This window comes from Cyprinodon tularosa, unplaced genomic scaffold (genome assembly GCF_016077235.1).
Source record: "Cyprinodon tularosa strain WSP-4 unplaced genomic scaffold, ASM1607723v1 ctg196, whole genome shotgun sequence".
NCBI classification, from domain to species: domain Eukaryota; kingdom Metazoa; phylum Chordata; class Actinopteri; order Cyprinodontiformes; family Cyprinodontidae; genus Cyprinodon; species Cyprinodon tularosa.
Window position 1 is genome coordinate 1,232,924 of NW_024038715.1, and position 25,539 is coordinate 1,258,462.

Genomic DNA, 25,539 nt, shown 5'->3' on the forward strand with positions numbered 1-25,539 from the left:
GTTTGTTTTTAATCATTGATTATTAGAAATGCATTTAGTTTTTTTTAATTTTTGCAAACAAGCAAAATATTTATTGATAACATCTTTTTTTAATGTGGAAAATGCAATCTGCTAAAGAGAAAAAAATATTTTTCAAATAAATATGTTACAATTATATTGTGTAAACACATCCAATTCAAGATAAGGCAGTCAGGTTTTTCTAAATATAATTTATGCCAAAACAAATTTAATTCACATTGACGTGAAGCATGGAAGGTGTATGTTATTAGTTTTTATGTTTAATGTTAAAATTTCTTTTATTTTTAAAAACTTTTGACATAAGGAATTGCATCAAACTTCTGATAGAAATTAAGATCTGTTTGAGTTATAAAGATTAGGTTTGACTTTTACTTTCATAAGTTTTTTGATGAGCTATTTTTGTTCATTACTTTTTTTTTATTATGCATGTTTTAACTTATGAGCCTTTGATGATGTGCCTTACTGATGAGTGACACACTTATCCTTCAGGAGTTTTCCTTTATTTGTGTTATACAGTAGAATACGATAGATGGGACATTTTTTATTTTGAAATGACAAAAAGGCCAAAAATGTTTATAATAAAATTAGACTTTCTAATTAATATAAATGAAGTTTGTCTCTATTGTTTAACTATCCATGCTGTACAGACCAATATTTTCCACAAGAGGTCAATATTTCTCACATTTTGTGATTACTTGTAGAGTATTGTCACCACTTAACCTTAATTAATTAAATTACAGGATTTTTTAATAGATATTTTTTGTCAAACAACTCATAAAGTCTAATATGGTGTATTTTATAGGGATAATGGTATGAGGTAAAAGAAACAAAAAAAAACCCTCCACATTCATAATTTTTCCCTTTGCTTTTTTTGTTCAGATGATTACCAAACATAAATTTGTCCAGTTTCTGAGACTTGGTCCACTGTGCTCCTCTACCTTGTTGCAGAATTAAGTTGAAGCCGATGAAGTCTGAGCAGTTATTATACCACATCAGACAAAAACAATTTCTCTGTAGTCCCATTATTAATAAAGTCGGATGAAACATTGCAAAATGACTCAAGTGTGCCCTGACCAATCTCAACTCAATCAAATCACACAGAAAGATTGGTTAAAGGTTTTCTGTCCAAATAAACTAATGCTGATTGCATCGAGTCATTGAAGATGTAGAAGTCCCTCCTTCTAGATGTGCATGTATGCTGTATACATGGTGCAAATTACTCTCTTTGGTCTTGCACAAAATGAACATAGAAGAACTGATCTATAAAAACTGTTCATTTCACAGAAGGTATTGGTAAACTAGTCTCAAACTGCTTAGCAGATGAGCGCTAACCATTTTTCAGGTCAAGGATGAAAGAGAACACATATAATTAGTTGCAGTAAATGTTGAGTTAATACCTATATGTAGAGGAGAAATGTGACTAAATATTAAAAATTATAGTCAACATTATCTTCTGTAAGTTGAAGTTGTTGATTGCAGCAGCCCAGCCACACCTCCCTGCAAGATGGAGTCACAGCTAAACAGAGCACCAGGCCAGATGTAACTACTTAGATGTGAAAAAGAAGAGAGAATATAAAGTTGAAGTAACAAATAATCCAAGCTGGAAAATTTATATAGAATGAATTAGAAAGATGTAAAATGGTCCCTATGTCCTCCAGAAGTCTAAGCCTATAGCAGCATAACTATAGATATAGTGCAGGATAACCTGAGCAACTCTAACTATAGCTCTATCAAAAAGGAAAGTTTTAAGCTTAGTCTTAAAAGTAGAAGGGTGTCTCCCTCATAGACTGAAACTGGTAGTTGGTTCCAAAGAAGAGGAGAACCTAAAGATTAACTGTCATGATGGGTTTCAGAAAAGCCCAGTATGCAGAACACCACGGAGACAGATGAAAAGTTTAACAAGTTTTATTAAGCACAAGCACATGGATTAAATACGGGAACTGGTTCAGGCCTGGGGGCAGGTTCACTGGAGTCTGTGAGGATGACAGTTCAGTTAGCTTGGGAACAGATGAGTTTGGATTTGAGAGTTTCAGGTTAATACCTTGAGGAGTCCGGGTTTGGCTTTGAGAGAGGAACTGTTGGGTCCAGAGACTGTTTAGTTCAGCAGACTTCAGTAACCGCTTCAGCGTCTTGCTTCTAGCGTGAGGGCAGACCTTGACTTTGGGTTTCCAGCTCTTAGTCCAGAGCAGCATGTGAATCCAGAGAAGAGTCTTCAGGTTTGGCTCAGAGGGCAGGCTCGGCAGGTTAAGCTCATCCAGAGCTTACAAGGGAACTGGATTCCTGTAAGCAGAGATAAAGAGGGATTAGAATCCAACCAGGGAACAGAAGCAACAAAGGTACTCAGGAGATGCTAGGCTCAGGTGCTAACCAAACTGGATAAACACTGGGGCGTTGAGGCATCTACTAACCATTAGTAAACCTGCAAACGGTGAGTGAAGTGGTCTGCTAGGAACATAAGGACCAATCAGATCTCTGATATAAGATGGAACTTGGTTATTTTGGGGCTTTATACATGAAAAAGAGCGTTATTTTCTAGATTTAATAGAGAGCCAATGAAGGGAAGATAAAAAAGAACACGCAGGATTTCTATAAAATTTTATCAGAACTTTATATTTTAGCTTTTCTGTTTGTCAAATGTTTTTTACTGGCCCTTCAGTTTTTCTTTGCTGCTTATTTAGCATTTTAGCAGAATTTTTTTTGCCTGAATTAAATAAAGAACAAGTAGACTTTAAAAAAAAATCTGTCATAAAGTTATGAAGCCACAGGTTTTCCTGTCATCGAACACCAGCCCCCTGCAAGAAGTACCACATATAAACCCTTCCCACTGCAGCCACATTCCCCATCTTAACAGAGACAGACCCACCTACAAACACCCTCAGACAAACACAATCACAAAAAAACACTCCTACTAACAATCAAACAGACCATTATTCATATAGACTGGACTTGTACCAGCTGCACTTTATGTTAATACCACACACTTCATCCCTATGCCAATATGTCATCCATATGTCTTTTCTAAGTCTGTTTCCTATCCTGTACAAGTACTTCTATTATTTATTCTAAGAGTTTTTCTTCTGAGCTATCTCTGAAGATGTTTTGCATTTTATGCTTTCTCCTCTAAGGGTGTTTTATATATATTCTAAAAAGTGCATTTTTTTTCTTCAAGTGTTTTTCATTTCAGTAAATTAGCTGCACAGTGGTGCAGTTTGTAGCACTGTTGCCTTGCAGCAAGAAGGCCCTGGGTTTGATTCTGGGATCTTTCTGCATGGAATTTGCATGTTCGCCACGTGAATGCATGGGTTCTCAATTCCTCCTAAAATCCAAAAACATGAATGTTGGATTAGTTGGGTTCTCTTGTCCTTAAGTTTCAGTGTGTGCACTTTGTATGTCTTTGCCTGTCCCAGTGTTGCCCTGCGATGGACAGGTGACCTGTCCAGGGTGTACCCTGCTTTCTGCCCATGCTGGAGCTAGGCACCAGCCCCACTGTGACTCAGATGGATGAAGCAGGAGAAGACGGATGGATGGATTTCTATTATGTGTGCATCCAAAGCAAGGAGTCTCTACAAAATTTCCTCACGGTTTCATGACAATATGGATTATTTATAAGTGTTGCCCAGGCGATTCAAACCATCACTCTTTTTGAAGATTGTTTGTTAACAATATTGTGATCTGTTCAAAATAAAAGTCAATTTTGACCTACACAGTGGTAAATAATTACTTTTTTTTTGTTGGGCAAATGGATGTTTCTCAAGTACTGACTTTATGTGATATTTTTTTCAGCTTAAAAAGGTAACTTATAGCAGATGTTGCCAACAACTCAGCTAATCCATACATGGAAAGGAATTAAGGCAAAGTAGAGGAAGTTAAGAGTATAAAAGTGGAGTAATACTTTGAATAAGCATGAAAACACTAACAGAAATATGTTAGATATTTTGTGGAGAAGCATCTGTGGTGGTGAAAGCTTGATTATCCTCCGTATAAAGAAACTAGCCGCATGCATTACTTGAAAGGGATTTTGACTTATTTTCCAAACAAGATGCAAATCTCAAAGGCTGCAGGGGTCCTTTGTGTGCAGAGATCCTCAATTCTTTCTATGGATTTTCCTTTGGGTGCAATGAGTCAGGTGACTAACTGGGTCATTTTAGCAGTTCAAAGTTAAGCTGCTACTTATCAGTAGTTTAAGTTTCATTAATATTAACAGAGAGAAAACTCAAAGCATTCCATTCTCCTTAAAAAAAAATCACTATCTTTCTAAATTTGTATCATGGTGACAGTCTGAAGAGTCAACCAAGGCTCGGTCTTAGTAAACACATAATCTGATCAAACCACAGCCTTCTGCACACATGCTAACCTCTCTGGGTCTTGTGACCCTATTTATCTTGGATCAGAAAGAAAACAGTAAAACTGAGGATCGCTTTTTGTAGCACATACATTTTTGCGCCTGTGCTTGTTACACAATCTTATTTGCTTCCACACAAACACCTGGCCGCATGTCAGACTGTAACAAATACGTATTTCAATTATTCAAGAGTCCAAAGGCTGCTGAAGCTCACTTTCTTAGATTAAGATTCAAAGCAGATCTTACACACCTATCCAGCAGATAAGGTTACAGGCAGCAGCAGCTTCCACATTCAGCTCCTGTCCTGCTCAAAGCTGTATAAACTAGACAGAACCTCCCGTCACAGGAGGGAACCTAAACTCAGAAACGTATTGGCTGCTGGTTAGGAGGTGTGGACTAATGAGGCCCAAACAGGCTGAGCCAGCAACTGCAAATGTCTCTAAGAGGAAGGAATAAGGTTTCATAATGTGGACTTACTAAAGGAATGCCAGGGCTTCTTTTCTTGATAACTTATATTCAAAGTTCTTATATATATTCCTGTGATATATGGAAACATAACATTTTCTTTGGTGCTTGATTTATTTTGTATAACTTTTTAAGAAAAGGTTAAACATGTCCTCTGTCACTAGTTGAACAACCTATTAGTGAAGAAACTGCAGCTCCAACACATAAACTGCTTCTGTTTTACTCAAAATGGTAAAACGGTTTTATTAAATTAAACTCATGTTCATCTTAATTTGATTTAGGTAGACTTGATGTCTATGATTAGGACCATAAACTCTAAATGAAATTTTTTCTTTTTCTATTCAGTTGAATCATCAGCATCTTCTGCATATGAAGAACTTTTGCAGCACATTTTAATACCAGAAATGTACAGAAAATCAACAAGAATTACAAACATGGGTGTCTAAAAGGGTGTTTAATTCAAAATAGGGGATTATAGTAGGACACTTGACTGCTCATACACAGTGTAATGTGATTTGCTATGGTGTACTTCTGCTACATTAGGTCTCTGGCCCTTAAGGGATATCACAAACAGCTGTTACCCTCACATGTAGGTTTACTAAAATATATATTTTCAAATCAAACAAGATAAAAAGCTTCCAAAATTAAAAACTAGTAGTTTCTATTACCTTTTTTTTTAATTATTGATTTAGTTATTTCTTTAAAATGACCAGTGTTTCATTGTTTATGACCATTTTTGTGATAAAAAACAGCATTTTTGACATGACAGATACCCAATAATTCATAATAGTGAGTTAAATTCAGATTTTCGTTATTTCTAAGACTAAGCTGCTGTGCATCTGATATAATATCGCAAGGAAAGCGGCTGACGTGTAGCCTTTTCAGTGCCAGCCCTCTCTTTACATGTGAAAAAAACAGTAGTAGTGAGTTGAGCAGCACAGTGGGCTGATCTGAACCACAGGGAGAGGAAGGAGGGAGCTGAAGGCAGGAACAGAGACGTAGCCAGAATTTTTTTTATAAGGGTGGCCAGGCAATGAACAATGTAAACTGAGGGGTGGCCAAAAGTTGATAGTTGATAAGATTAATGGGCACAACATCCATTTTTGTAAAGAAAGACTAACTATACTTTTCTACAACCTTTGCCAACAAATAGACACATAAATATTAAAACATCTGTGCTTTCTAGATAAAAGGTATAGTGGATACAATTCTTTGAGGTTTGAGTTTTTGGCGAACATCTTTTCCATTGTCATTACGTACCTACTTTATCAATAATCATTCAGCATATAATTGATATTTACAAGTATTAATATCTACATAAATTGATTATTTAATACATTTGATTAAAATAGCTATTTATCAATAATTTTACTGAAGACTCTTAGATGACTTGCAGAGATACAAAATTTTCGCTTTACCTCATGAAACACAAAATTTAGTTCTGAAAAAAAGCATGAATTCTGTACTTATCATATTTGATTTTAGTATATTGATGTGCATAATAAACCACAGTGGGGTTTTTTTTGTGCTTTGTTAAATGTTTTAAATATTCCTCTTGAGAGTATTACTTCTGCCAACTTCTGTATTAGAGGGGGAGCAAATGGTAAGGGTGGCCACAGTACTGCAGCATATCGCGGGTGTGAAGTAAACAAAAGGTCTGAGGAAATAAGAAAAGTGAAATTTGAGCTCAGAATAACAAAGGATCCCATCCCAGTCAAAAAAACCCAAACCAACAGTTCAGCACAGGGCAAATTCAAAACCTCTGGAGCAGCGTCCCAAAATGGCAGAAGATTCATTGATTGTAAAAAAAAGAAAGATTTTGTTCTTTTCATGGTAGAAGTGTTCAGACGACAAGAAAAAAGTAAAAAATAAAAATAATAGTGAAAGCTGCAGAAAAATATGGAGTGACAATAACTTGAAGATAAATTAGAAATTGTGAGGGCAAATGTGACTAAGTATTTATTAAATTGGGTTAAGCTAATCAGTTTGGAAATTACTATAATTTTCTTTTTTCTTTTTTTCTTTCTGGGGGTGATTCTTGTTTCCTGTTTCGTTGCTTGGCTCCTTACTAGTTGGTGGCAGTAATGGACTTTTAACTAGTTTGCCAACTGTCATAAAACCTCACAAGAAGAAGAAGGCCCAACCCAACCATTCATCACATGGCAAACTCTAAACCTCTGGAACAGCATCCCAACATTGAAGAAGACTCACTGATTGTTAAAAAGAAAGATTTTGTCCTTTTCATGGTTGAAGTGATTAATTGTTGTGCACAGATGACAAGAAAACCCAAAAACATCAAAATAATAGTGAAAGTTGTAGAAAAATATCTTGAAGTGAGAGATTTAAACTGGGAAATGGTGGAAAGCATGATGGGAAAACCAATAGGACCATCAGAAACTGGCAGAGTGACGATAACTTAAAGATAAATTAAAAATTATGAGGGCATATATGATTAAGTATTTATTATGTTGGGTTAAGCTAAACTTTTTTTTTTTCTGTCGTGATTTGTTTCCTGTTTCCCTGCTTTACTCCTTATCAGTTGGTGGCGGTAACTTTACACTAGTTTGCAAACCGCCATAAAACCTCACAAGAAGAAGAAGAAGAAAAAGGGGCGGCCACAGGGGTGGCGAATGATTGGCTAAGGGTGGGCACGGCCACCCCTGGCCCCCCATCTAGCTCCGCCCCTGGGCAGGAAATCAGCCGCTGTCCCGCTGCAGGCAGTCCTATCTGACAGCTGCGCTCCTCAGCCCACGCTGCGCCTCCTCTCTGCTGCTTCTTTGGGGAAAATATTCGGCCATTTTTCCCCCTCAGGATCCCTCCGCTCTCAACTTTTTATTTTTAACTCCCCTTTTTTGTCCTCGCATCGAGTGTTTTTTGTTTGGTTTTCCGGGGCTGTTCTTCGGAGTCGATCGTAAGTTTTCCATGCAGACCCAGAGCGCAGCAAACAGTCCCAATGTGGTGCATCTCGCTGCTGTTTTTGTTTGGACTCCTCGGTCTAATTGCCACGTTTCTGCAGCTGGTGATGTTTAGTAACACGCTGTTCCCGCTCGCATTGCTTCTGCTGTGTTTTGTCTGCATGTTTACTTAACATAACTTTAAAGTGTAAAGTTGCAACATATGTGGGTCAAACTTTTTTGCATCAGTCATTTGAAACTCAACCAAGTCGAGCATGCAGATTATCTCAGACTTTGGAAGATTTATTTTGTCAATTTGTGTCAACAAAAAGAAATTTCGTTTAAAACACCTCTAGACAATTTCATTTTTAAAAGTCCAGCCTTAAAAACATGAATAAATGCATAAAAAATAGTAATATAAACATATGACTATATATATATATATATATATATATATATATATATATATATATATATATATATATATTTTTTTTTTATTATTATTTTTATTTTATTTTTTTTACTTAACCCCTTAATTTGAGCAGGTAAAAAAGAAAAAGAGGTAAAAAATTATCCTTAAAATCAGATTATTTTTGTTATTATGCACTTGAAATAGGAGACTGCACCCCCCCTTATTTTAAATGTAAATTTCTTATTCCATTTGGAAAGTGTCTCACTTACCTGCTCAATTAAAGAAAAAATGCACTTATTTTAAGAAAAATTGACTTACTTAGATTTCAGTTTTTGCTGTGCACTCTTTGCTTGAAATGTTATTTAAAGTCTTTCATTGAGTGCCCTATAAAGACTTAAAGTGTTCCCCCTAATATTCCCTAAACATGTTGTGGTATTTGTATCCTGTGCTGTTAAATAAATGTTGTACTATTGGAGTTGTGCACAGGATGGGTTAATACTGGACCAGCCCAGTTCAGGGCACCTGATTCAGGATTGAATTGAACTCTGATAATGTCTGCCACCCTTCATATTTATCTTGAATTACAATTATTGCCCTGTGTTTTAGGGTCTCACAGTTTCAATCATTGGCTGTGATAACTTCACCCTCTCTGAGCTTCAGTGGCTCCATACAAGAATTGAGCTCAGATAGCTGTCAGTCTCACACAGGTATTTGCTGACTTGTGCAGGAGTTGACTGTCATGTTAATAACTCTTTCATGCTTCATTTTTGCACGCTATGAAATTCATGTCAGTGGACAGTGTTTATCAATCACACACAATAACTTTAACTCTTTTATTTCTAATTAAAATATTGAGTTCAAGTTACAAAAAGTAGTCTTCCTGCTAGAAGCAATAATTAGTATTTTCCAGGAGGCATTGAATGAAAACGTAACAGCATCATAATATTGATTTTAAATTGTGTTCGTATATTGATAATTATGTTATAACATTGAGTCTTATTTTTGGAAGAGTAATTCAAGCATCTAGAATAAATACCTGCTAAATTCAATTGTTTTAATAACAAATAAATACATTTTTGCTGAAAAGGAAACAGTATTGCTGTTCTCTCTAAGTAACAAGAAATGACCAAACTAAGGGATTGATGATGGGAACATTGCAAGGCTGATTCTTCTTGATGAGTCTGCAGCTTAACAGATGTGAAGCTCTAAGTTTGTCACCTGTAAGTAAGGCCTTATTTTAGCCAGCTTGGTGACAGTGTGCAGACAAGAGTCTGATTAAATGACTTTAAAGTATAGGAACAATGTGACAGAATGAATTTGTGGTTTACAGCCTGTTTACCTTGTTGAAAACTTGACCGTTCTTGGTTTTTGCAGCTCAAACTATCTATAAAAATAATTCATTTAGAAAATGGGTTTTTTAAAGCTCTTTGATTCTGGTCTATCATTTTCACAGAGGTGATGGCTTACCTTGGGACTGCAGTCCGGCGCCTGATATCAGCTGTGCGGCCCCCTCTGACTCCGCTATGTCGGGCAAGTTGTCGCTCGTATAGCACAGAGCACACCAGTGAAAAGAGCGTCCCTTATGAGAAGACACTGAAACAGGAGGAAGGATCCTCCTCAGGACCCACTAAGCCGTTACCAAGGTTAGCTTGAATGGAGAAAATAATGAAAAAAGGAATACATTTGTTAAAATAAGGCTTGAAACACAAAGTTTTGTTGTTAAATAGATATTTTTTTGTCTAAATATTTATTTTTAGATATTCATATAGTTTGTATCTGCTCTGGATAATTTGTCTTATAACAAATAAGTTACAAGGCTGATCCTTCTTGATGAGAGAGTAAAGTTTTAGGTGCAGCGTTGTTAATATTGTTGCTTCCTGTTCCCTCAGGTCAGCCGATGTGGTTGTGATCGGAGGAGGCAGTCTCGGCTGTCAGACCCTTTACCACCTGGCCAAAATGGGCTTGACTAATGTAGTTTTGCTGGAAAGAGACAGGCTGACTGCTGGCACCACCTGGCATACTGCAGGTAATGACAACAGACTCCCAGATTAAAGAGCTGATAGTAAGAGGTTTCCGTTGCCTCATACTACACTCCTGTGTTCAAAGCGAGCTGTGTTCAGTCACAAAACTGTACTCTGTCACTGTTTGTCAGCTAATCTGGCCGTCTGCCTTGTCAGGCCTGCTGTGGCAGCTCCGTCCCAGTGACGTGGAGGTGGAGCTCCTGGCCCACACCAGAAATGTGATTAGCAAAGACCTGGAAGAGGAGACAGGCCTCCATACTGGCTGGATCCAGAATGGAGGACTCTTCATCGCTTCCAACAAGCAGAGACTGGATGAATACAAGCGCCTCATGTCGGTACGGACAGTGATCGCTTCCTTTTCAGTTCTTGAATATCTTGAATTAAATCCATGAATGGATTTAATATTAGGTCCTTTTTGATATTATAAAGTTATAAAGTGTGTTTGGATTTGGTGTTTCCTCTTTAGATTTTTTTGAGTGATCAAATTCAAACATTCAGACAATCCAAAGAGGCAATTTCAACCCACACTGTCACCAAACAGCAGTATAAACAGATTGATGTCAGATGTAATAGGTTTCCATGGTAACTGGTATTATTGGGCAGGGAGTTTGTCTCATGACTGTTTATCCTCATCCTGAAATTACTTAATTCCAGATCCAAATAATTAAAAATACTTTTAGCGAAAATGCAAAATTTTTGCTAAAAAAGACCTTTTTTATGCCAAGTAATTAATTATACAAGCATTTTGCACATTCATGGTTGAAGTTGCTCAAACATGCAAGTAATTCTTATGTTTGTTACAATGCTGTTTATATAAATATTGCCATTTCACAACAATGTTTAAACAATATTTAGGTAGGATAGAATAGAAAATAAATATATTTTAACCCACAGCAGGAACATCCAGCTGTGTCAGTGGCAAAGTAGACAGACAAATGGAAGCAAACAGATTTATACATTACTAAAGAAATATATATATATATATATATATATATATATATATATATATATATATATATAAAAAAGAAGAAATTTATGATAGTCCAGGAGTCTGCAAGTGACTCCTTGGTCTTAACACCTTGGCTCTTGATGACTTTCAGTAAAAATGAAAAAAAAAAAAAGGTCAACTCATAGTTTGGAATACAAAGTGGATATAACAAATTCAGGTTTTTCTCGTGTATTTTTCAAGCAGATTGGTGTTAAAAACACCTGAAATATTTTTAAGATCTATTTTTTTTTTATTATTTGGCTTAGAATCAGTTTATTTATAAATAGAAAATTGTGGATAAAATATGCATCCTTAAAGTTAACCTTTTCTTTGTTTAGAGTAGATGTCATTTTAATAATCACTTTCCATTTTTAAAATGATCATGTAATAGCTGCGACCCTATGCAAGTTTTAGAGCCATTTATAAAAGGCTCTTTGGATCTTAAGGTTGCCAACCTCTGGCATACTCTAAAAGATAGAGGAAATAAACATGATACAGAAAAAAGGACCATCAAAATGGTATACTTAGATTAAATATAGTTTAGTCCATTTGCATTATATAATCCTAACTCTCTTTCGTTATTGTTGATCATTTAATAAAGATTGACAAAAAGTTATCCAGTTGTTTAATTTGCACCAATCCCTAGTCCCTAGCAACCTGTTGTTGGGGGATGATTTTTTAAGACAGAAAGAAAATGGTTTGAAGTAGTAAAGGTATTTCTTTAGGTGGAATTTGGTGTGACGTCACACACCATCTTTCTTTTTCGTTCTCCAGTCTCATACTTCCTAGACGAGCAACTGCATGCTTATACGTTCATGTCACTCATGGCTTAGACCCTCCCTGCCCAGAGGGGGCAGCAGGAGTTAGGAACAAAATGGCGGAGAGCTCTTTTAGCGGATTGAAAAAAATCACCTGAAGAGGATAATTTGCTGAAATTAAATAGTAGTTACTTCTTGACTAGATATGTTCCTCCCAAAACTGATGCTGTTTTGCTGTGTGTTTATCCTTCTCCTGATGGGAAAGGTGGGGTTGTAGCTGGAGTAGAGATGGAGAGATGCATAGCTTGTCACACACCTGGTTTTGGTCTACAGACAGCACTCAATAGCCCCACCTAGTGATAAAATGTAGCTTATTGCTGCTTTAATTGATGCACGCTCAACTGAGATTTGTTTGAGAATTCAATAAACATAGAGTTTGATTTTCCTGGTTTATATACAGATATAAGTGCACTCCGTATAATTGGCCCCAGCTTAGGGTTGACTGGCAGAGTCGGTCAGCATGTCTTTGTTTTTTGTTAACTTCAGTGTCAACAGCTCTATGGGTTCATCACTCATAAAGCGATAAGTTTTTGTCAAAAATGAATCGATATGTTTTTTGTAAAATTTCAAAATGATTTGAATACATCCTTTTTCCTGGACAATGACCCCATCGCTTTTTTCATTATCACTGTTTGTTCACATACTTTATATCACAGCAAAACCTTGAAATCAAAAGCAACAATGTCTCAGTAAACTGACATGTAGCTTAAAGCCATTTCTATTTGCTTTTCACAATCAGTCCTTGGGTTGTGCACAAATCAATGCATGATTTCAAAGCCTTGAATATAAGCCAATTGCCTTTTGTGTTCCAGTTGGGTAAAGTTTATGGCATCGAGTCCTACGTTTTGTCACCTGCGGAGACTAAGGATCTTTATCCACTGATGAACGTTGATGATCTGTACGGAACGCTGTATGTTCCCAAAGACGGCACCATGGATCCTGCAGGGACCTGTACCACTCTGAGCAGAGCAGCTTCAGCCAGAGGAGCCACGGTAATTTGTGCTGATCTACTAACTTCTTATTTTTCAGTTTTTAACAGTTTTGCACATAAAAAAAAAAAAATGGAATGCTATTGAAAATCTCTTGCAGTTTAGCAATGAAATTCTAAAAGTAAATACATAACCTTTTCAGTAACATTGTAATTTATGGAGACATAATTTATTATTTACAGATGTTTGAGAGCCATAAGCCGTATAAAATAAAGGATCAAACCATCGATACAACTGATTACATTATTACAATATCTTTATGACATTTCCTGGTTTAACTTTTTCGTCAGGATGGGAAACAAATGAATAAAGTAACACCCTTATCTTAAGATAATACAGCTTCTGCTACCTGTTATAATGGTCTCCTGATCTAATCATTAACATTTGTTTCCTACAGACATGAGAGTACATGGCATAAATGGACCAATACGTTTTCTATTAAATTATCATAGAAACCAAGGCTTTGCAGTTTCTGGCAGCAAATCATAAACCCTATCAAAATAAAAAAGTTTTCATTATAATTTCTTTTTCCGTTGCAGAGTCTCGTACAAAAGTATGACAGAACAATTAAGACAACAGCTAATTAATATTTGTTTTTGGACTGATATGAACTGAACAGTCTTAAATAGCCATGAAAAATGGGTGTCGGGTGTCTGGAGGTATTGCTTTAATACACTGGCCTGTCTGAATCAGGTGATCGAGAACTGCCCTGTGACCGGTATCCAAGTGCGAACAGATGACCTTGGGGTCAAGAGGGTTAAGGCGGTGGAGACGGCTCATGGGACCATTGAGACACCTTGTGTCGTCAACTGTGCAGGTAAGACTCAGAACAGTTTAACCCTCCTTATGACAGCTGAACCACTTTTTATGTTGCTTAGAAACATGTCAGCATCTGTAGACGATGGAGGTTTTGAGTTTTAAATTAAAAGGATGCAACATTATACTGTTTTTATGAATGAAAATGAAAGCATAAAAAAAATTATTTTGTTATGTTATTACTTGCAGGTGTGTGGGCAACCAAACTTGGTGAAATGGCTGGAGTCAATGTTCCTCTTATTGCAATGCATCACGCTTATGTAGTGACAGAGAGGATAGAGGGCATACAGGTAGGACTTCGAGTAATTATTGTTTCTTTTAGTAAATGATGCAAACATCAGTGTAAAAAAAGAGGCGTCGCTTTTTTAGATTTGATCCCCTTGATATGTTTAGACTTTGGGCCAGTCTCCGTTTCCTTTTTTTGTATAAAATACTGGATAAATACTTTCGTTAACCAATTATTTGATATATTTTTCATTGGAACTTCTTGCCTTCAGGTTTTCTAGACTGGTTTTAAACATCTCTTAGCTGTGCTGTTGTTCCCTCCTACAAACTAAAGCCCCTGAAGGGGTAACATGTTTTTTGGAGGCCTTTTCAATTTACTCATGTTCAAAATATTCTGCTTTTTTAGTTAAAGCGTTTTTAATGTTTAATCTGCATCTATATAGCAATGCTTTCAACCAGCGCTCCTATGAAAGGATTGCTTTCAGACTTTATTTTTTATCTAGAAAATAAACCCGAACATTAAAAAATAAAATAAACAAGAAAAAATACACAGTTGGTTTAGTTGGGTTTATTAATTAAACTCATTTACAAATCACAAAGGATCTGTGCACATCTTTTTCTTTGCCAGGTCTTAAGGTTTTAAACTGGATTTGTTGTCAAGTTCCTAAAAGAAGCATTGTTGCTTTTAATTATACGGTCATGATAAATTAAACTATAATTACTTAATAAAATAGTCCTTAAGTTAACAAATGATTTGGGAGTGTTTTTAGATTTAGGGGGGATCAATAAAAAAAAAGTGAAATTAACAGCGCTGCTGAATTTAAAACAACCTCTTTTATTTTACTTTAAAATTTTATGTTTTTTACTCTAACTCTGCTAATGTGTTACGCTTGAAAATCCTAAATGTTTAAAATCAAAAGTTTAACCTTTTGACCTGGAGATGTATGGAAGCCGGATGTGTATTTTTAAGTAACTTATATTTTAATTGTATGGGATGTAATTTCATATCTTCATCAAATATGCATAATGACATAAAGAGTGATCTATAAAATCGCCTTATTTTAAAAATTGGAAAAAAGTAATTTTGCTACTTGCTAACATAAATGTTATTTATTTTCTTTATGAACTTTTTGAACTCTTCATCTTTAACATTTTCTTTAGAGGTGGAAGTTTAACCTGTATCACTTCAAAATGAACACCAGGGGTCACTATGACAAAACAAATTACATCTCTTCCGGGCTGGTGGTGAGGTTTGTGTGGGGGAATTAAATTGAGGTTAATTTGTGTCTATTATTATGTGTGCTTGCACTGGCCGTGCTTCTGCAGCATCCATCAGTGTGTCACTGCAGTTTCAGGGCATCTTCACTTGCTTAATACAGCTTAGTTTTAAGGGTGGGCTATACAATTTTCCCTGTGTTACATAGTTTTAGAGAAGCTTACCAGAGTTGCCTCTCCATCTTGCATGCAGACGACAGCCCACACACCAAGCTTGGTCCTTGGGAAATCTGTTCCCAACAGAGTGTCTGACTTGACAGGTCAACTTCCCGCTGCCCATGTGTCTGTATTTGTCAATAAGAGGCTGCTGTGGTGGTCTGGGGATATTTTTATATCCGTGACTACACAAGTAATACAGTATTCTGTATCAATCACATGGAGCTTCCACACTGAGCTGAGTGCAGAGGAGGGAAAGGACAAAGGAGCAGTTCCAGTTTTGTTATTTGTCGTGATCAGGTTCTAAAATGTCAGCTTGCTCGCTGGTATTTTGGTTTTGTCCCCGGAAAGCTGATGGATTCCTGGAAGAAAAACATCATCATGAGTGAATGAATGCAGACCAGATCCGCTTTGACAGACAAAAAATTACAAAAAAAATCACTTAGGCAAGAAAATGTTTTGGAATGCAAAAGTGAAATGCATCTATTCAATTTCAGAATTTAATGTTTGTAGCTTTCAGTCGGATTGCAAAACAATTAAAAGGCTGATTTGCATTGTTTTACAAACAGAGAAAATTCACCTGAGCTTTCTGCTGAATTGCTCAACGAATGCAAGCATATTTGCTTTAATTCGGGATATGATTGACTGATTAACCTCATTGCATAATAGTCAGCATTCAGTGGATAAAATAAGGATAATAAAAAGTTGTTCTACTGCCTCATATATGTGCAGCTTTGCTTTAAATGTCCTATAATCCTGTGACGTATATTACACAGCTTTTTCTTCTGCGCTGAAACCTCCGCAAGCAAATCAGGCCAAACAACACGCATAGAAAGGAAGCCTTAATGAAGAAGCCAAGACAATTAATCTTTTGCTTGAATGTAATGGGGAAATATTCCTAGGTTATTAGAAGCATCCAAGATTTTTTAGATCTACAAAATAATTTGTACTATTTGCAACATGCATTTCAAGACAATCGCAAATGTGGAAAATGCAGTTGCAGGATTGCAGCTCAATACGAGAAAACTAGTAAAACATCAGAGACTCCAATATCACAAGGCTAGGAGTTGAGTTTATGAGCAAGTATGAAGTAATCAAACCTTTGATTATTAATCAACCATTTTTCATCTGATTTTTATTTTTTTTCCGCTCCTACCAGAATTGTTTACTGTATCTGGGCTCCTTACTGATACAGTTTTAAAGAAGCTTCACAAAGATGACCTGCTAAAGGATAAAAAGTATATACAGATATGTTCCCATCTTTCTGGTATTAAATGGTACAACTTTGGACGTTTTTTGCACACTTATTTAGTTGAAGTAACATTGTTAGTGTTAAGTCCTTAATGTGTTTTAAAGAAAATAAAAATCATCACCATTACTTCAAAGGCCAGTCAGATTAGGTACATTTAAATAATAAAAAAAAAGGTTTACTTCAGGTTCCCTAAGCTGGAAGCTGAGTATATTTCTATCTACACTCACCGGCCACTTTATTAGGTACCCCATGCTAGTAACGGGTTGGACCCCCTTTTGCCTCCAGAACTGCCTCAATTCTTCGTGGCATAGATTCAACAAGGTGCTGGAAGCATTCCTCAGGGAGTTTGGTCCATATTGACATGATGGCATCACACAGTTGCCGCAGATTTGTCGGCTGCACATCCATGATGCGAATCTCCCGTTCCACCACATCCCAAAGATGCTCTATTGGATTGAGATCTGGTGACTGTGGAGGCCATTTGAGTACAGTGAACTCATTGTCATGTTCAAGAAACCAGTCTGAGATGATTCCAGCTTTATGACATGGCGCATTATCCTGCTGAAAGTAGCCATCAGAAGTTGGGTACATTGTGGTCATAAAGGGATGGACATGGTCAGCAACAATACTCAGGTAGGCTGTGGCGTTGCAGCAATGCTCAATTGGTACCAAGGGGCCCAAAGAGTGCCAAGAAAATATTCCCCACACCATGACACCACCACCACCAGCCTGAACCGTTGATACAAGGCAGGATGGATCCATGCTTTCATGTGGTAGACGCCAAATTCTGACCCTACCGTCCGAATGTCGCAGCAGAAATCGAGACTCATTAGACCAGGCAACGTTTTTCCAATCTTCTATTGTCCAATTTCCATGAGCTTGTGCAAATTGTAGCCTCAGTTTCCTGTTCTTAGCTGAAAGGAGTGGCACCCGGTGTGGTCTTCTGCTGCTGTAGCCCATCTGCCTCAAAGTTGGACGTACTGTGCGTTCAGAGATGCTCTTCTGCCCACCTTGGTTGTAACGGGTGGTTATTTGAGTCTCTGTTGCCCTTCTATCAGCTCGAACCAGTCTGGCCATTCTCCTCTGACCTCTGGCATCAACAAGGCATTTCCGCCCACAGAACTGCCGCTCACTGGATGTTTTTTCTTTTTCGGACCATTCTCTGTAAACCCTAGAGTTGGTTGTGCGTGAAAATCCCAGTAGATCAGCAGTTTCTGAAATACTCAGACCAGAACTTCTGGCACCAACAATCATGCCACGTTCAAAGTCACTCAAATCACCTTTCTTCCCCATACTGATGCTCGCTTTGAACTGCAAGAGATTGTCTTGACCATGTCTACATGCCTAAATGCACTGAGTTGCCGCCATGTGATTGGCTGCTTAGAAATTAAGTGTTAACGAGCAGTTGGACAGGTGTACCTAATAAAGTGGCCGATGAGTGTATATCTGGTTCTAATCAGCGATTCTTTTAACTTCTCTTCACCTGTTGCAGAACATGCCAAATGTTCGGGACCATGACTCGTCGGTCTACCTGCGTCTCCAAGGTGACGCTCTGTCTGTGGGTGGATATGAACAAAATCCCATTTTTTGGGAGGAGGTAATCCTGCATATTATCTGCTGTTCTAAAATTATCTCTGAAGATCTGATGAAACCGACCAAAGTAGAAATATCCGCCATAAAATAGAGAAAACATGAATGAATATGGGAAATGTTTTAATAAAGATTTTAGTTAAAACTTTTTACAACAAAAAAATAATTATTCACATTTTAACTATGTTTTTCTTTTCGGAATTTTTTTACAATAAAAATCTCAGTTTTAGACTTGATCAGCATTTCATCGCTTTCCCTTCTAAAAACTTTGTTACTTAAATGATAGATGCAATAAAATATAATACAGCTGTAGGTAATCTGAATGCATGGTTCTAAAATAATTAGCTAATATTCATGGACATTAATTTGTGTACAGATGTTTATAGTGCAGCCATAGTGGAAAAGGATTTCAAATGGTTGTATTTTAAGTTCAAAGAAGACAAAAGTATGGAAAATTCTGGAAGCTTACAAAGTATAAAAGTTTGACATTTCTACATAAGAATGTTAATGTTTGTGCCTTTGTGGAGCTTTATTTCCTATTTTATCCGTTTATTCGTAACCAACTCAGCTGTTAATCAACTGTTTCCTTAGTAACATACTCATATATGTGGTGTCTCTATTGGAAACTCATTTCTAAACTTTTTTATGATTTCTATCACTGTTGTTAATATTATTGTTTTGAAAAACCCTCTCGTAATTGAGATGGTACATCTGAAGGGGATATCATTGAAATAGATGAAATGAAACTAGAAAGAATGACAAAAAGTAAGGTATAAGGTTTCTCCTTATAATCATAATTAAAAAAGCAAACCCAACGATAGAAGCTGTCCAAGCTTCATGTCCACTTTAAAGGAATAGTACACCCAAAACATGATTAGCCTTCATTTTCTACTCACCCCCATGCTGAACAACACTCTGGAGTACTTTTTTTGATATCTCAAATGCATTTGGAGATCTGGGAGGCTTCTTGCTGTCTGCTGACATTCAAATAATGGAGGTCTATGGTGACCGAGACAGAAAGGTCCATAAAAGTCCACAAAAACGTGTCAATATTCCTCCATACTGCTCGTCCAATGTATTCCAAGTGTCCTGAGCGGGTAGCATCCAGAATTTACTCGAAACGAAGTCATTTAGAATGTTTTTAGAGCATAAACAGTAGTGTATAGTATTTCCTGAAAGCGCGCACATGCGTGCTCACGACGCTACGGAAGCCGGCAGACCAAACCAGCGCATTCAGCTCGGCAAAGAACTCATGCTCTTCCTTAACACTGAAGTCCTCAGACATTTTTCTTTCGTTGTTTCTTTCTTTGCACAGGTAAACAGCACATTTCTTCTTCTACGCTTGCATTATCGGCGGAGCAGACGCTGAATGCGCACTTTCATCTGGTTTGGTCTGCCGGCTTCCGTAGCGTCGTGATCGCGCATGTGCGCGCTTTCAGGAAATACTATACACTACTGTTTATGCTCTAAAAACATTCTAAATGACTTTGTTTCGAGTAAATTCTGGATGCTACCCACTCAGGACACTTGGAATACATTGGACGAGCAGTATGGAGGAATATTGACACGTTTTTGTGGACTTTTATGGACCTTTCTGTCTCGGGCACCGTAGACCTCCATTATTTGAATGTCAGCAGACAGCAAGAAGCCTCCCAGATCTCCAGATGCATTTGAGATATCAAAAAAGTACTCCAGAGTGTTGTTCAGCATGGGGGTGAGTAGAAAATGAAGGCTAATCATGTTTTGGGTGTACTATTCCTTTAATGTCTTTAACATGTCTACCAATTTTTCACAGGCAAATGGTTGATCACAACTCCTTTTCTTTAAAGATCAATAAACTTAGGAAGTCTAAATAACTTTTTTTTGATTTATCCAGCATATCATGCTGGATAAATGTCTTTTATTTGGTGAGTTATTCCCAAAGATTTCCTCTTAAAATTCAAATCCTAAGATAAGATATATCAACTCCTGGCAACTGTATAAAAGAAATATTAAAGTTGTGTTTAGGGGGTTTGGCTTTTTTCTTTTACCTTTTGAGCTGAAAGTGTTTTTGCTTTAATAGATGATTTACTTTAAACTAGAGAAAACAAAGCGCTGTTACACTTAAAAAAGGATATTGAAATAGGTAAAAAAAATTCTTAAATCAAGTTTATTTGGCGTTAGTTTGAGCAGGTAAATAAGATGATCTGCAAATGGCATGACTTATTTTACTCTTAAAAAAGATACTTAGATAATATGCACTCAAAATAAGACAATGCATTTTTTTTCTTATTTTAAATGTAAATAGTTTTATTCCATAGGCAAAGTGTCTCACTTACCTCCTCAGTGAAAGAACAAATTTACTTATTATAGTAAAAAATGACTAATTGAGTTTTCAATTTTTGCAGTGTACAAGGTTGTCTAATATGTTTGTTTAACACTCTCTACAATTCTGAGCGTTTTAAAGAACCAGTTCTTGTACCAGTACTAATCACAGTTGCTAGAAACATGTTCAAAAGACGTCTCTTTTTCAGTCTTGATGATATCTGGTTGATTCTTGCCCGACCTCATCAGTTTCTTCCATTTTGTAACATGCCGGTCAGCACACTCCTCTGAGATTTAATGTTTGAAAGGATCTCTCTGTGCGGTGGCAGCTGCTTTTGTTCTCCTTTTGCAGCTGAGTGTTCCTTTGATGTTTAAGTCAGATGGAGAAAGAAGGAGGCGATACAGAAAGGAGAATTAGAGGGAAAACATTGATGCAGATTGTGAGGATAAGCAGGACCGATAGGCTGGGAGGGAATTGGAAAGCTGTGCTGCCTCCCTTAGATGTTCAAGTATATCTGATCAAACTGCTGCACATTCCTTTGCAGCAGTTTGATTTAACCCATCCCCTTGCGGAGCAGTGGGCTGCCATTGTGCAGCGCCCAGGGAGCAGTGTGGGGTTAAGGGTCTTTTTAAGGGACCCAAAGTGGGTGGATCAAACCGGGTACTTGCAACCTTCTCAGAGGACAAGCGCACTACTTTAACCACTAGGCCAACACTCCCCTTACAATGCAGTTACTGCTGCTTTGAATGAGGAATTAGGATTAAAGTTTAGTTCTGCTTCACTTAACAGGGAGTGAGTTAGAGAGGTGCATTAAAGCTATAGCTCAGCTGTTCCTTATCCAGTGATTATAACATGCTGGACTTTATTATTAGGTAGCCAGCCTGTCGCTGATTTTGGCACCTCATTACTAGGACTATGAATTATATGAGTGGTATCCTGTAAAATATCAGATGTATCAGATCTTGTGCCTAGATGAAGGCTTCACTCAATGCACAAGGACAAATTCAGTGCGTTTAATTTTCTTCTTTGATCTGCTGTTTTAGTTTAGGTCCATTGCCAACACGTCTTTATTTCCCAGGTGTCTGATAAGTTTGCCTTCAGCCTGTTTGACCTGGACTGGGACGTATTTATGCAACATATCGAGGGAGCTATAAATAGAGTTCCTGTTCTGGAGCAGACCGGCATCAAGTCAACTGTCTGTGGACCGGGTACAAACTCATACACACTTGCACATACTTTGACATTTTTTATGGACTTGACTGGGTCCATAAGACACATGTATCTTTCTTTTAGCATCTGGTAAACAGAATGAAGGCGGTACATCATATGTGAACATTAATTGGTGTTCAATTTTCTCAGGGTAGAGGTGCTAGAGGTGCTCACACTAGGAAAGTGATATTAAAATAAAATGAAAGTCTACAGAAAATGATTTCTGAAAACACAGGTGTCCATTTCCATTCTTTTAGGAGTGATTTACTTCAAACTTGTCTGCTTGCTCAAATACACCAGATTCGAAATGTTGAATTACTTTCTCAGAATGTCCACTTGCTTAGGCCTGCTAATAAACCATTTGTCTGATTCTGGGCCAATTTTTAAAATGTGCAGGAAACCGGCCTTTAGACTGCTTTTGGACACCACAGATTTTAAGGATATCTTGATAGCTGGCAAATACAGTGAAATAGCTCCAGGCTTCTGCTTGTCTGTTCAGCTCATGTCTATCTGGCCTTTCAATCAATCCAATCAGGAAACCACCCATCCATCTGTCCTTCCTTCCATCCATCAGTCTGTCAGTTCATCAGTGTCTGCAAGGTTCCAGGTTTAAAGCTAGAGACATGTAAAAACATCTGCTAGGATTACTTAATGGAGTTTTATATTTATAGTTGTTATAGCTGAAGATTATATATATATATATATATATATATATATATATATATATATATATATATATATATATATATATATATATATATATATATTCTACCTGTTTTTACTGTTGTTTTCTCTTTATTTTTGTTCTGCTTTTATTTTCTTCCTATTTTACTGTTTAATTCATGTAAAGCACCTTGAATTGTCTCTGTATTGAATTGTGCTATGGTAATAAGCTTGCCTTGCTGTACCAGAGTAAAAACATGCTATAAAAGACAAGAAGCTCTGAAAATGAATGTTTGATGAATAAAGAACTTGTGTTTTTTTGTTTTTATTAGAATCTTTTACTGCCGACCATAAGCCGCTGATGGGGGAGGCACCAGAAGTTCGAGGTTTCTTCCTTGGTTGTGGCTTCAACAGTGCCGGTATGTCCATTGATTTAACGAAAACACCCCCACATACACAGAACTAAATAGACTTTTAACATTTAAAATAAGATGTGGTGCAATGTTTTCTAAATTTTACCTGAAACTTCTAGATTCACACATCTGTAACTTTAAGTGTTTTATAATGTTGAGCTTTTCTTTTCTAAAGTCTGACATGATGACAGAGAAATTTGGTACATTATGCTGAAAAAAAACAACAAAACAAGTAAAAACAATTGAAGGGTGGTTGTAAAAGTCTTTGACCTAGACTTATAGCCCGGTGTACATTTTCTACGAACAAATAAATATCAGAGAGTGTTTGATAGACCACACACAAAATCAAGTTCATGTGCAAACAACATGTCACTCCATTACTGCACTGAACCTGTGACATTAGCCCCAGAAAAATAACAGTATCTAAGCAGTATGTGACAGAAAGAGGAGGCGTGAAGGCTGAAGTAATAACCAAGAGCTTTAACAGACAGCTGAGAGAAAGCTTTTCTCTGCAGAGTGCTGCAGGGTCAAGCACACGACATGTTCTGACAAAAGCCTGGGAGGTGCAGTGAAGTGGAGTTCTGAGTGGGCACACAGCAAAGCGTTGTCACATATTGCATTATAACTTGACCATCTGGCATATTAATACGTGGTTTTGTCCATTAGTCCAAACCTTGAGTCTAACTAATGTATTGTCAGCTTAGTATTCTCATTTGGGAGAGAGAGAACCCTTTTCTAGCTCTCGCATATTTCTCCTCGGTGTCAGATATAATTGTTTTGGATTTGTTAAAAAATCTAGAAATGGTTTAGAGCTGAAGCTAAGCTGGAGATTTTTTCTTCCTCTTTCAAATATCTAAGTACTGCTGCAATAACAATTCATTTCTTTTCTTAAGTAAAGATTGAAAAGCCTCATTCATTGGCAGAGGTTAAGACGTGTAAAAAATCTTCTTAGCAGCAGCAGCATGATCTCTGGCTGAGAACTTTGGAAGCACTCTGATGTTCACGAACAGTGCAAAATGTGGAAAAGCAGTCCTTAAAAGACAATTGATGATGCTGTGATATAATCTGATTTTAAATGTAGTATTTTTACTTCAATAAGGACATAAAGAGGCTCAATAATTCAACCACATTTTTTACTTCTATCACTATTTTTGGAAACAGCCACATCTCTAGCAATGACCTTTAATGACCTTCTTGTATATCGTTTGAATTAATTTGCTGGACAGCAGACCAGCCGGCCGTCATTACCTTCTGTCTTGGTCTTGTTTGACCCTTAAAGGAGATTTATTAAAAAAAATTTCCCTCCCTGACAAAATATAAAAATGCAACATGGTTGAAAATGTACCTGTAAACCTATTATTTCAATTTCTTTTGCAAAAATGAAAGAAATCTGCATAGAAGAAATGGCAATAGAGCAAAACGGATACAAAGGAGAGAAAAAGAAAGAAAAAAGTGACTTTTGGTTTGACAAGATGAGTGGAAGTACAAGCATGAGGGCTTCCAAGTAGACACTAACATGTCAGTGTGGTAATCTCAGGTGACATTTATCCGTGACACCTCACCTTGCTGGTTGTCACCACTTTGTCTGGGTTGTATGCCATCATCCTCCACGCACCCTCCTCCCTTTTATCTCTCAATCCATGCATCCATCCAGCTGCGCTACCAGCCATGGAAATTTTCTTCCCGTCTTTAGGGTGACAGTTTCTGGCAGCAAGATGTGTAAAGTGATGAGAGATGGAGGGAGAAGGCGTGCAGGGAAGTGATGAAGAGAAGCAAGGACTCGGAGGCTGTTGTGGTTGCATGTTAATGTGGTGCGTGCAACACTCACAGTGTATGCTAATTACAGACAACCAAGCACAAGCAGGGGGTTGCTAAAGGGACCTAACTCATTAACCCACCAGATCTGGGACTCGATGGATTACAACATCGTTTGTTTTATGAATGGTTCGAAAAAACGGAACACTGCAGCTGTTTGATAGACGATGAGGTCAGACTTCTCAGGGGCTGCTTTGAGCAGGGGTCAAATGTTGGTATAAAGGTTAATGCGTCCTCTATGACTCATTCATATGTCACACAGCAGATGTGGCAAAGGAAAAAAATGTTGCTTTCTTTCCTTTCCAAATTAATGAGACTTTCTCTCTGTCTTGCTGATGAGTTGGACCTTAGGGCAGGTAAAAAAGGGGAACAGAGCTCCTGCTGCTTAAGATTTTCTCTCGTTTGCCTTCAAGTCCATCCACAGAGAAAGCTTCATTTGAGGAAAAATTTTCTTTTTTTTTTTTTGAGTTTTTGCGGCACTAGTGGCTCCCTTTTTCAATAGTAGGCTGACAGGAAAGGGGTATGAGAGAGGGGGAGAGACACGAGGCAAAGTACCACAGCTCTGATTCGGACTAAGGCCTCCGTACATGGGTCGTGCGCACCTGCACACCTGGAAAATGTTTCTTTAAACTTGAAATCCTAATTTAACATTTCAGGTGCCTGATCTGCTGAATGATTTTGTTTACAAAAATGACAGCAAAGCTTACCTATTAAACAGGTGCACATTGATTAACATTTAACATGTCTAGCTTCATGAATATGCAGTGTATGCTGATTATCAAAACGATCATCCTCAAATGGTTTGTGGCTGCACTTTCTGCATCTTTAACTAGCAAGTTTGAAATCGGGTGCAAATTTGCACACAGAAGTTTC

General features: G+C 37.2%; 1 protein-coding gene across 2 annotated transcripts in view; it reads left to right on the top strand.

The window, feature by feature from the left end:
- The first annotated feature begins 7,540 nt into the window (after nt 1-7,540).
- Nucleotides 7,541-25,539, top strand: part of sardh (sarcosine dehydrogenase) — a 39,460-nt gene continuing 21,461 nt past the window's right edge. The window contains exons 1-11 of one of the 2 annotated variants that reach the window (XM_038283640.1): nt 7,541-7,736; nt 8,738-8,838; nt 9,585-9,774; nt 10,021-10,157; nt 10,309-10,487; nt 12,771-12,950; nt 13,641-13,764; nt 13,953-14,053; nt 18,164-18,268; nt 21,645-21,774; nt 22,771-22,857. In XM_038283640.1, the coding sequence (XP_038139568.1) occupies nt 9,590-9,774; nt 10,021-10,157; nt 10,309-10,487; nt 12,771-12,950; nt 13,641-13,764; nt 13,953-14,053; nt 18,164-18,268; nt 21,645-21,774; nt 22,771-22,857 (1,228 nt within the window). In that variant the 5' untranslated portion in view covers nt 7,541-7,736; nt 8,738-8,838; nt 9,585-9,589. The remainder of the gene's footprint in view (nt 7,737-8,737; nt 8,839-9,584; nt 9,775-10,020; nt 10,158-10,308; nt 10,488-12,770; nt 12,951-13,640; nt 13,765-13,952; nt 14,054-18,163; nt 18,269-21,644; nt 21,775-22,770; nt 22,858-25,539) is intronic. The other variant, XM_038283639.1, reaches the window with a different exon arrangement.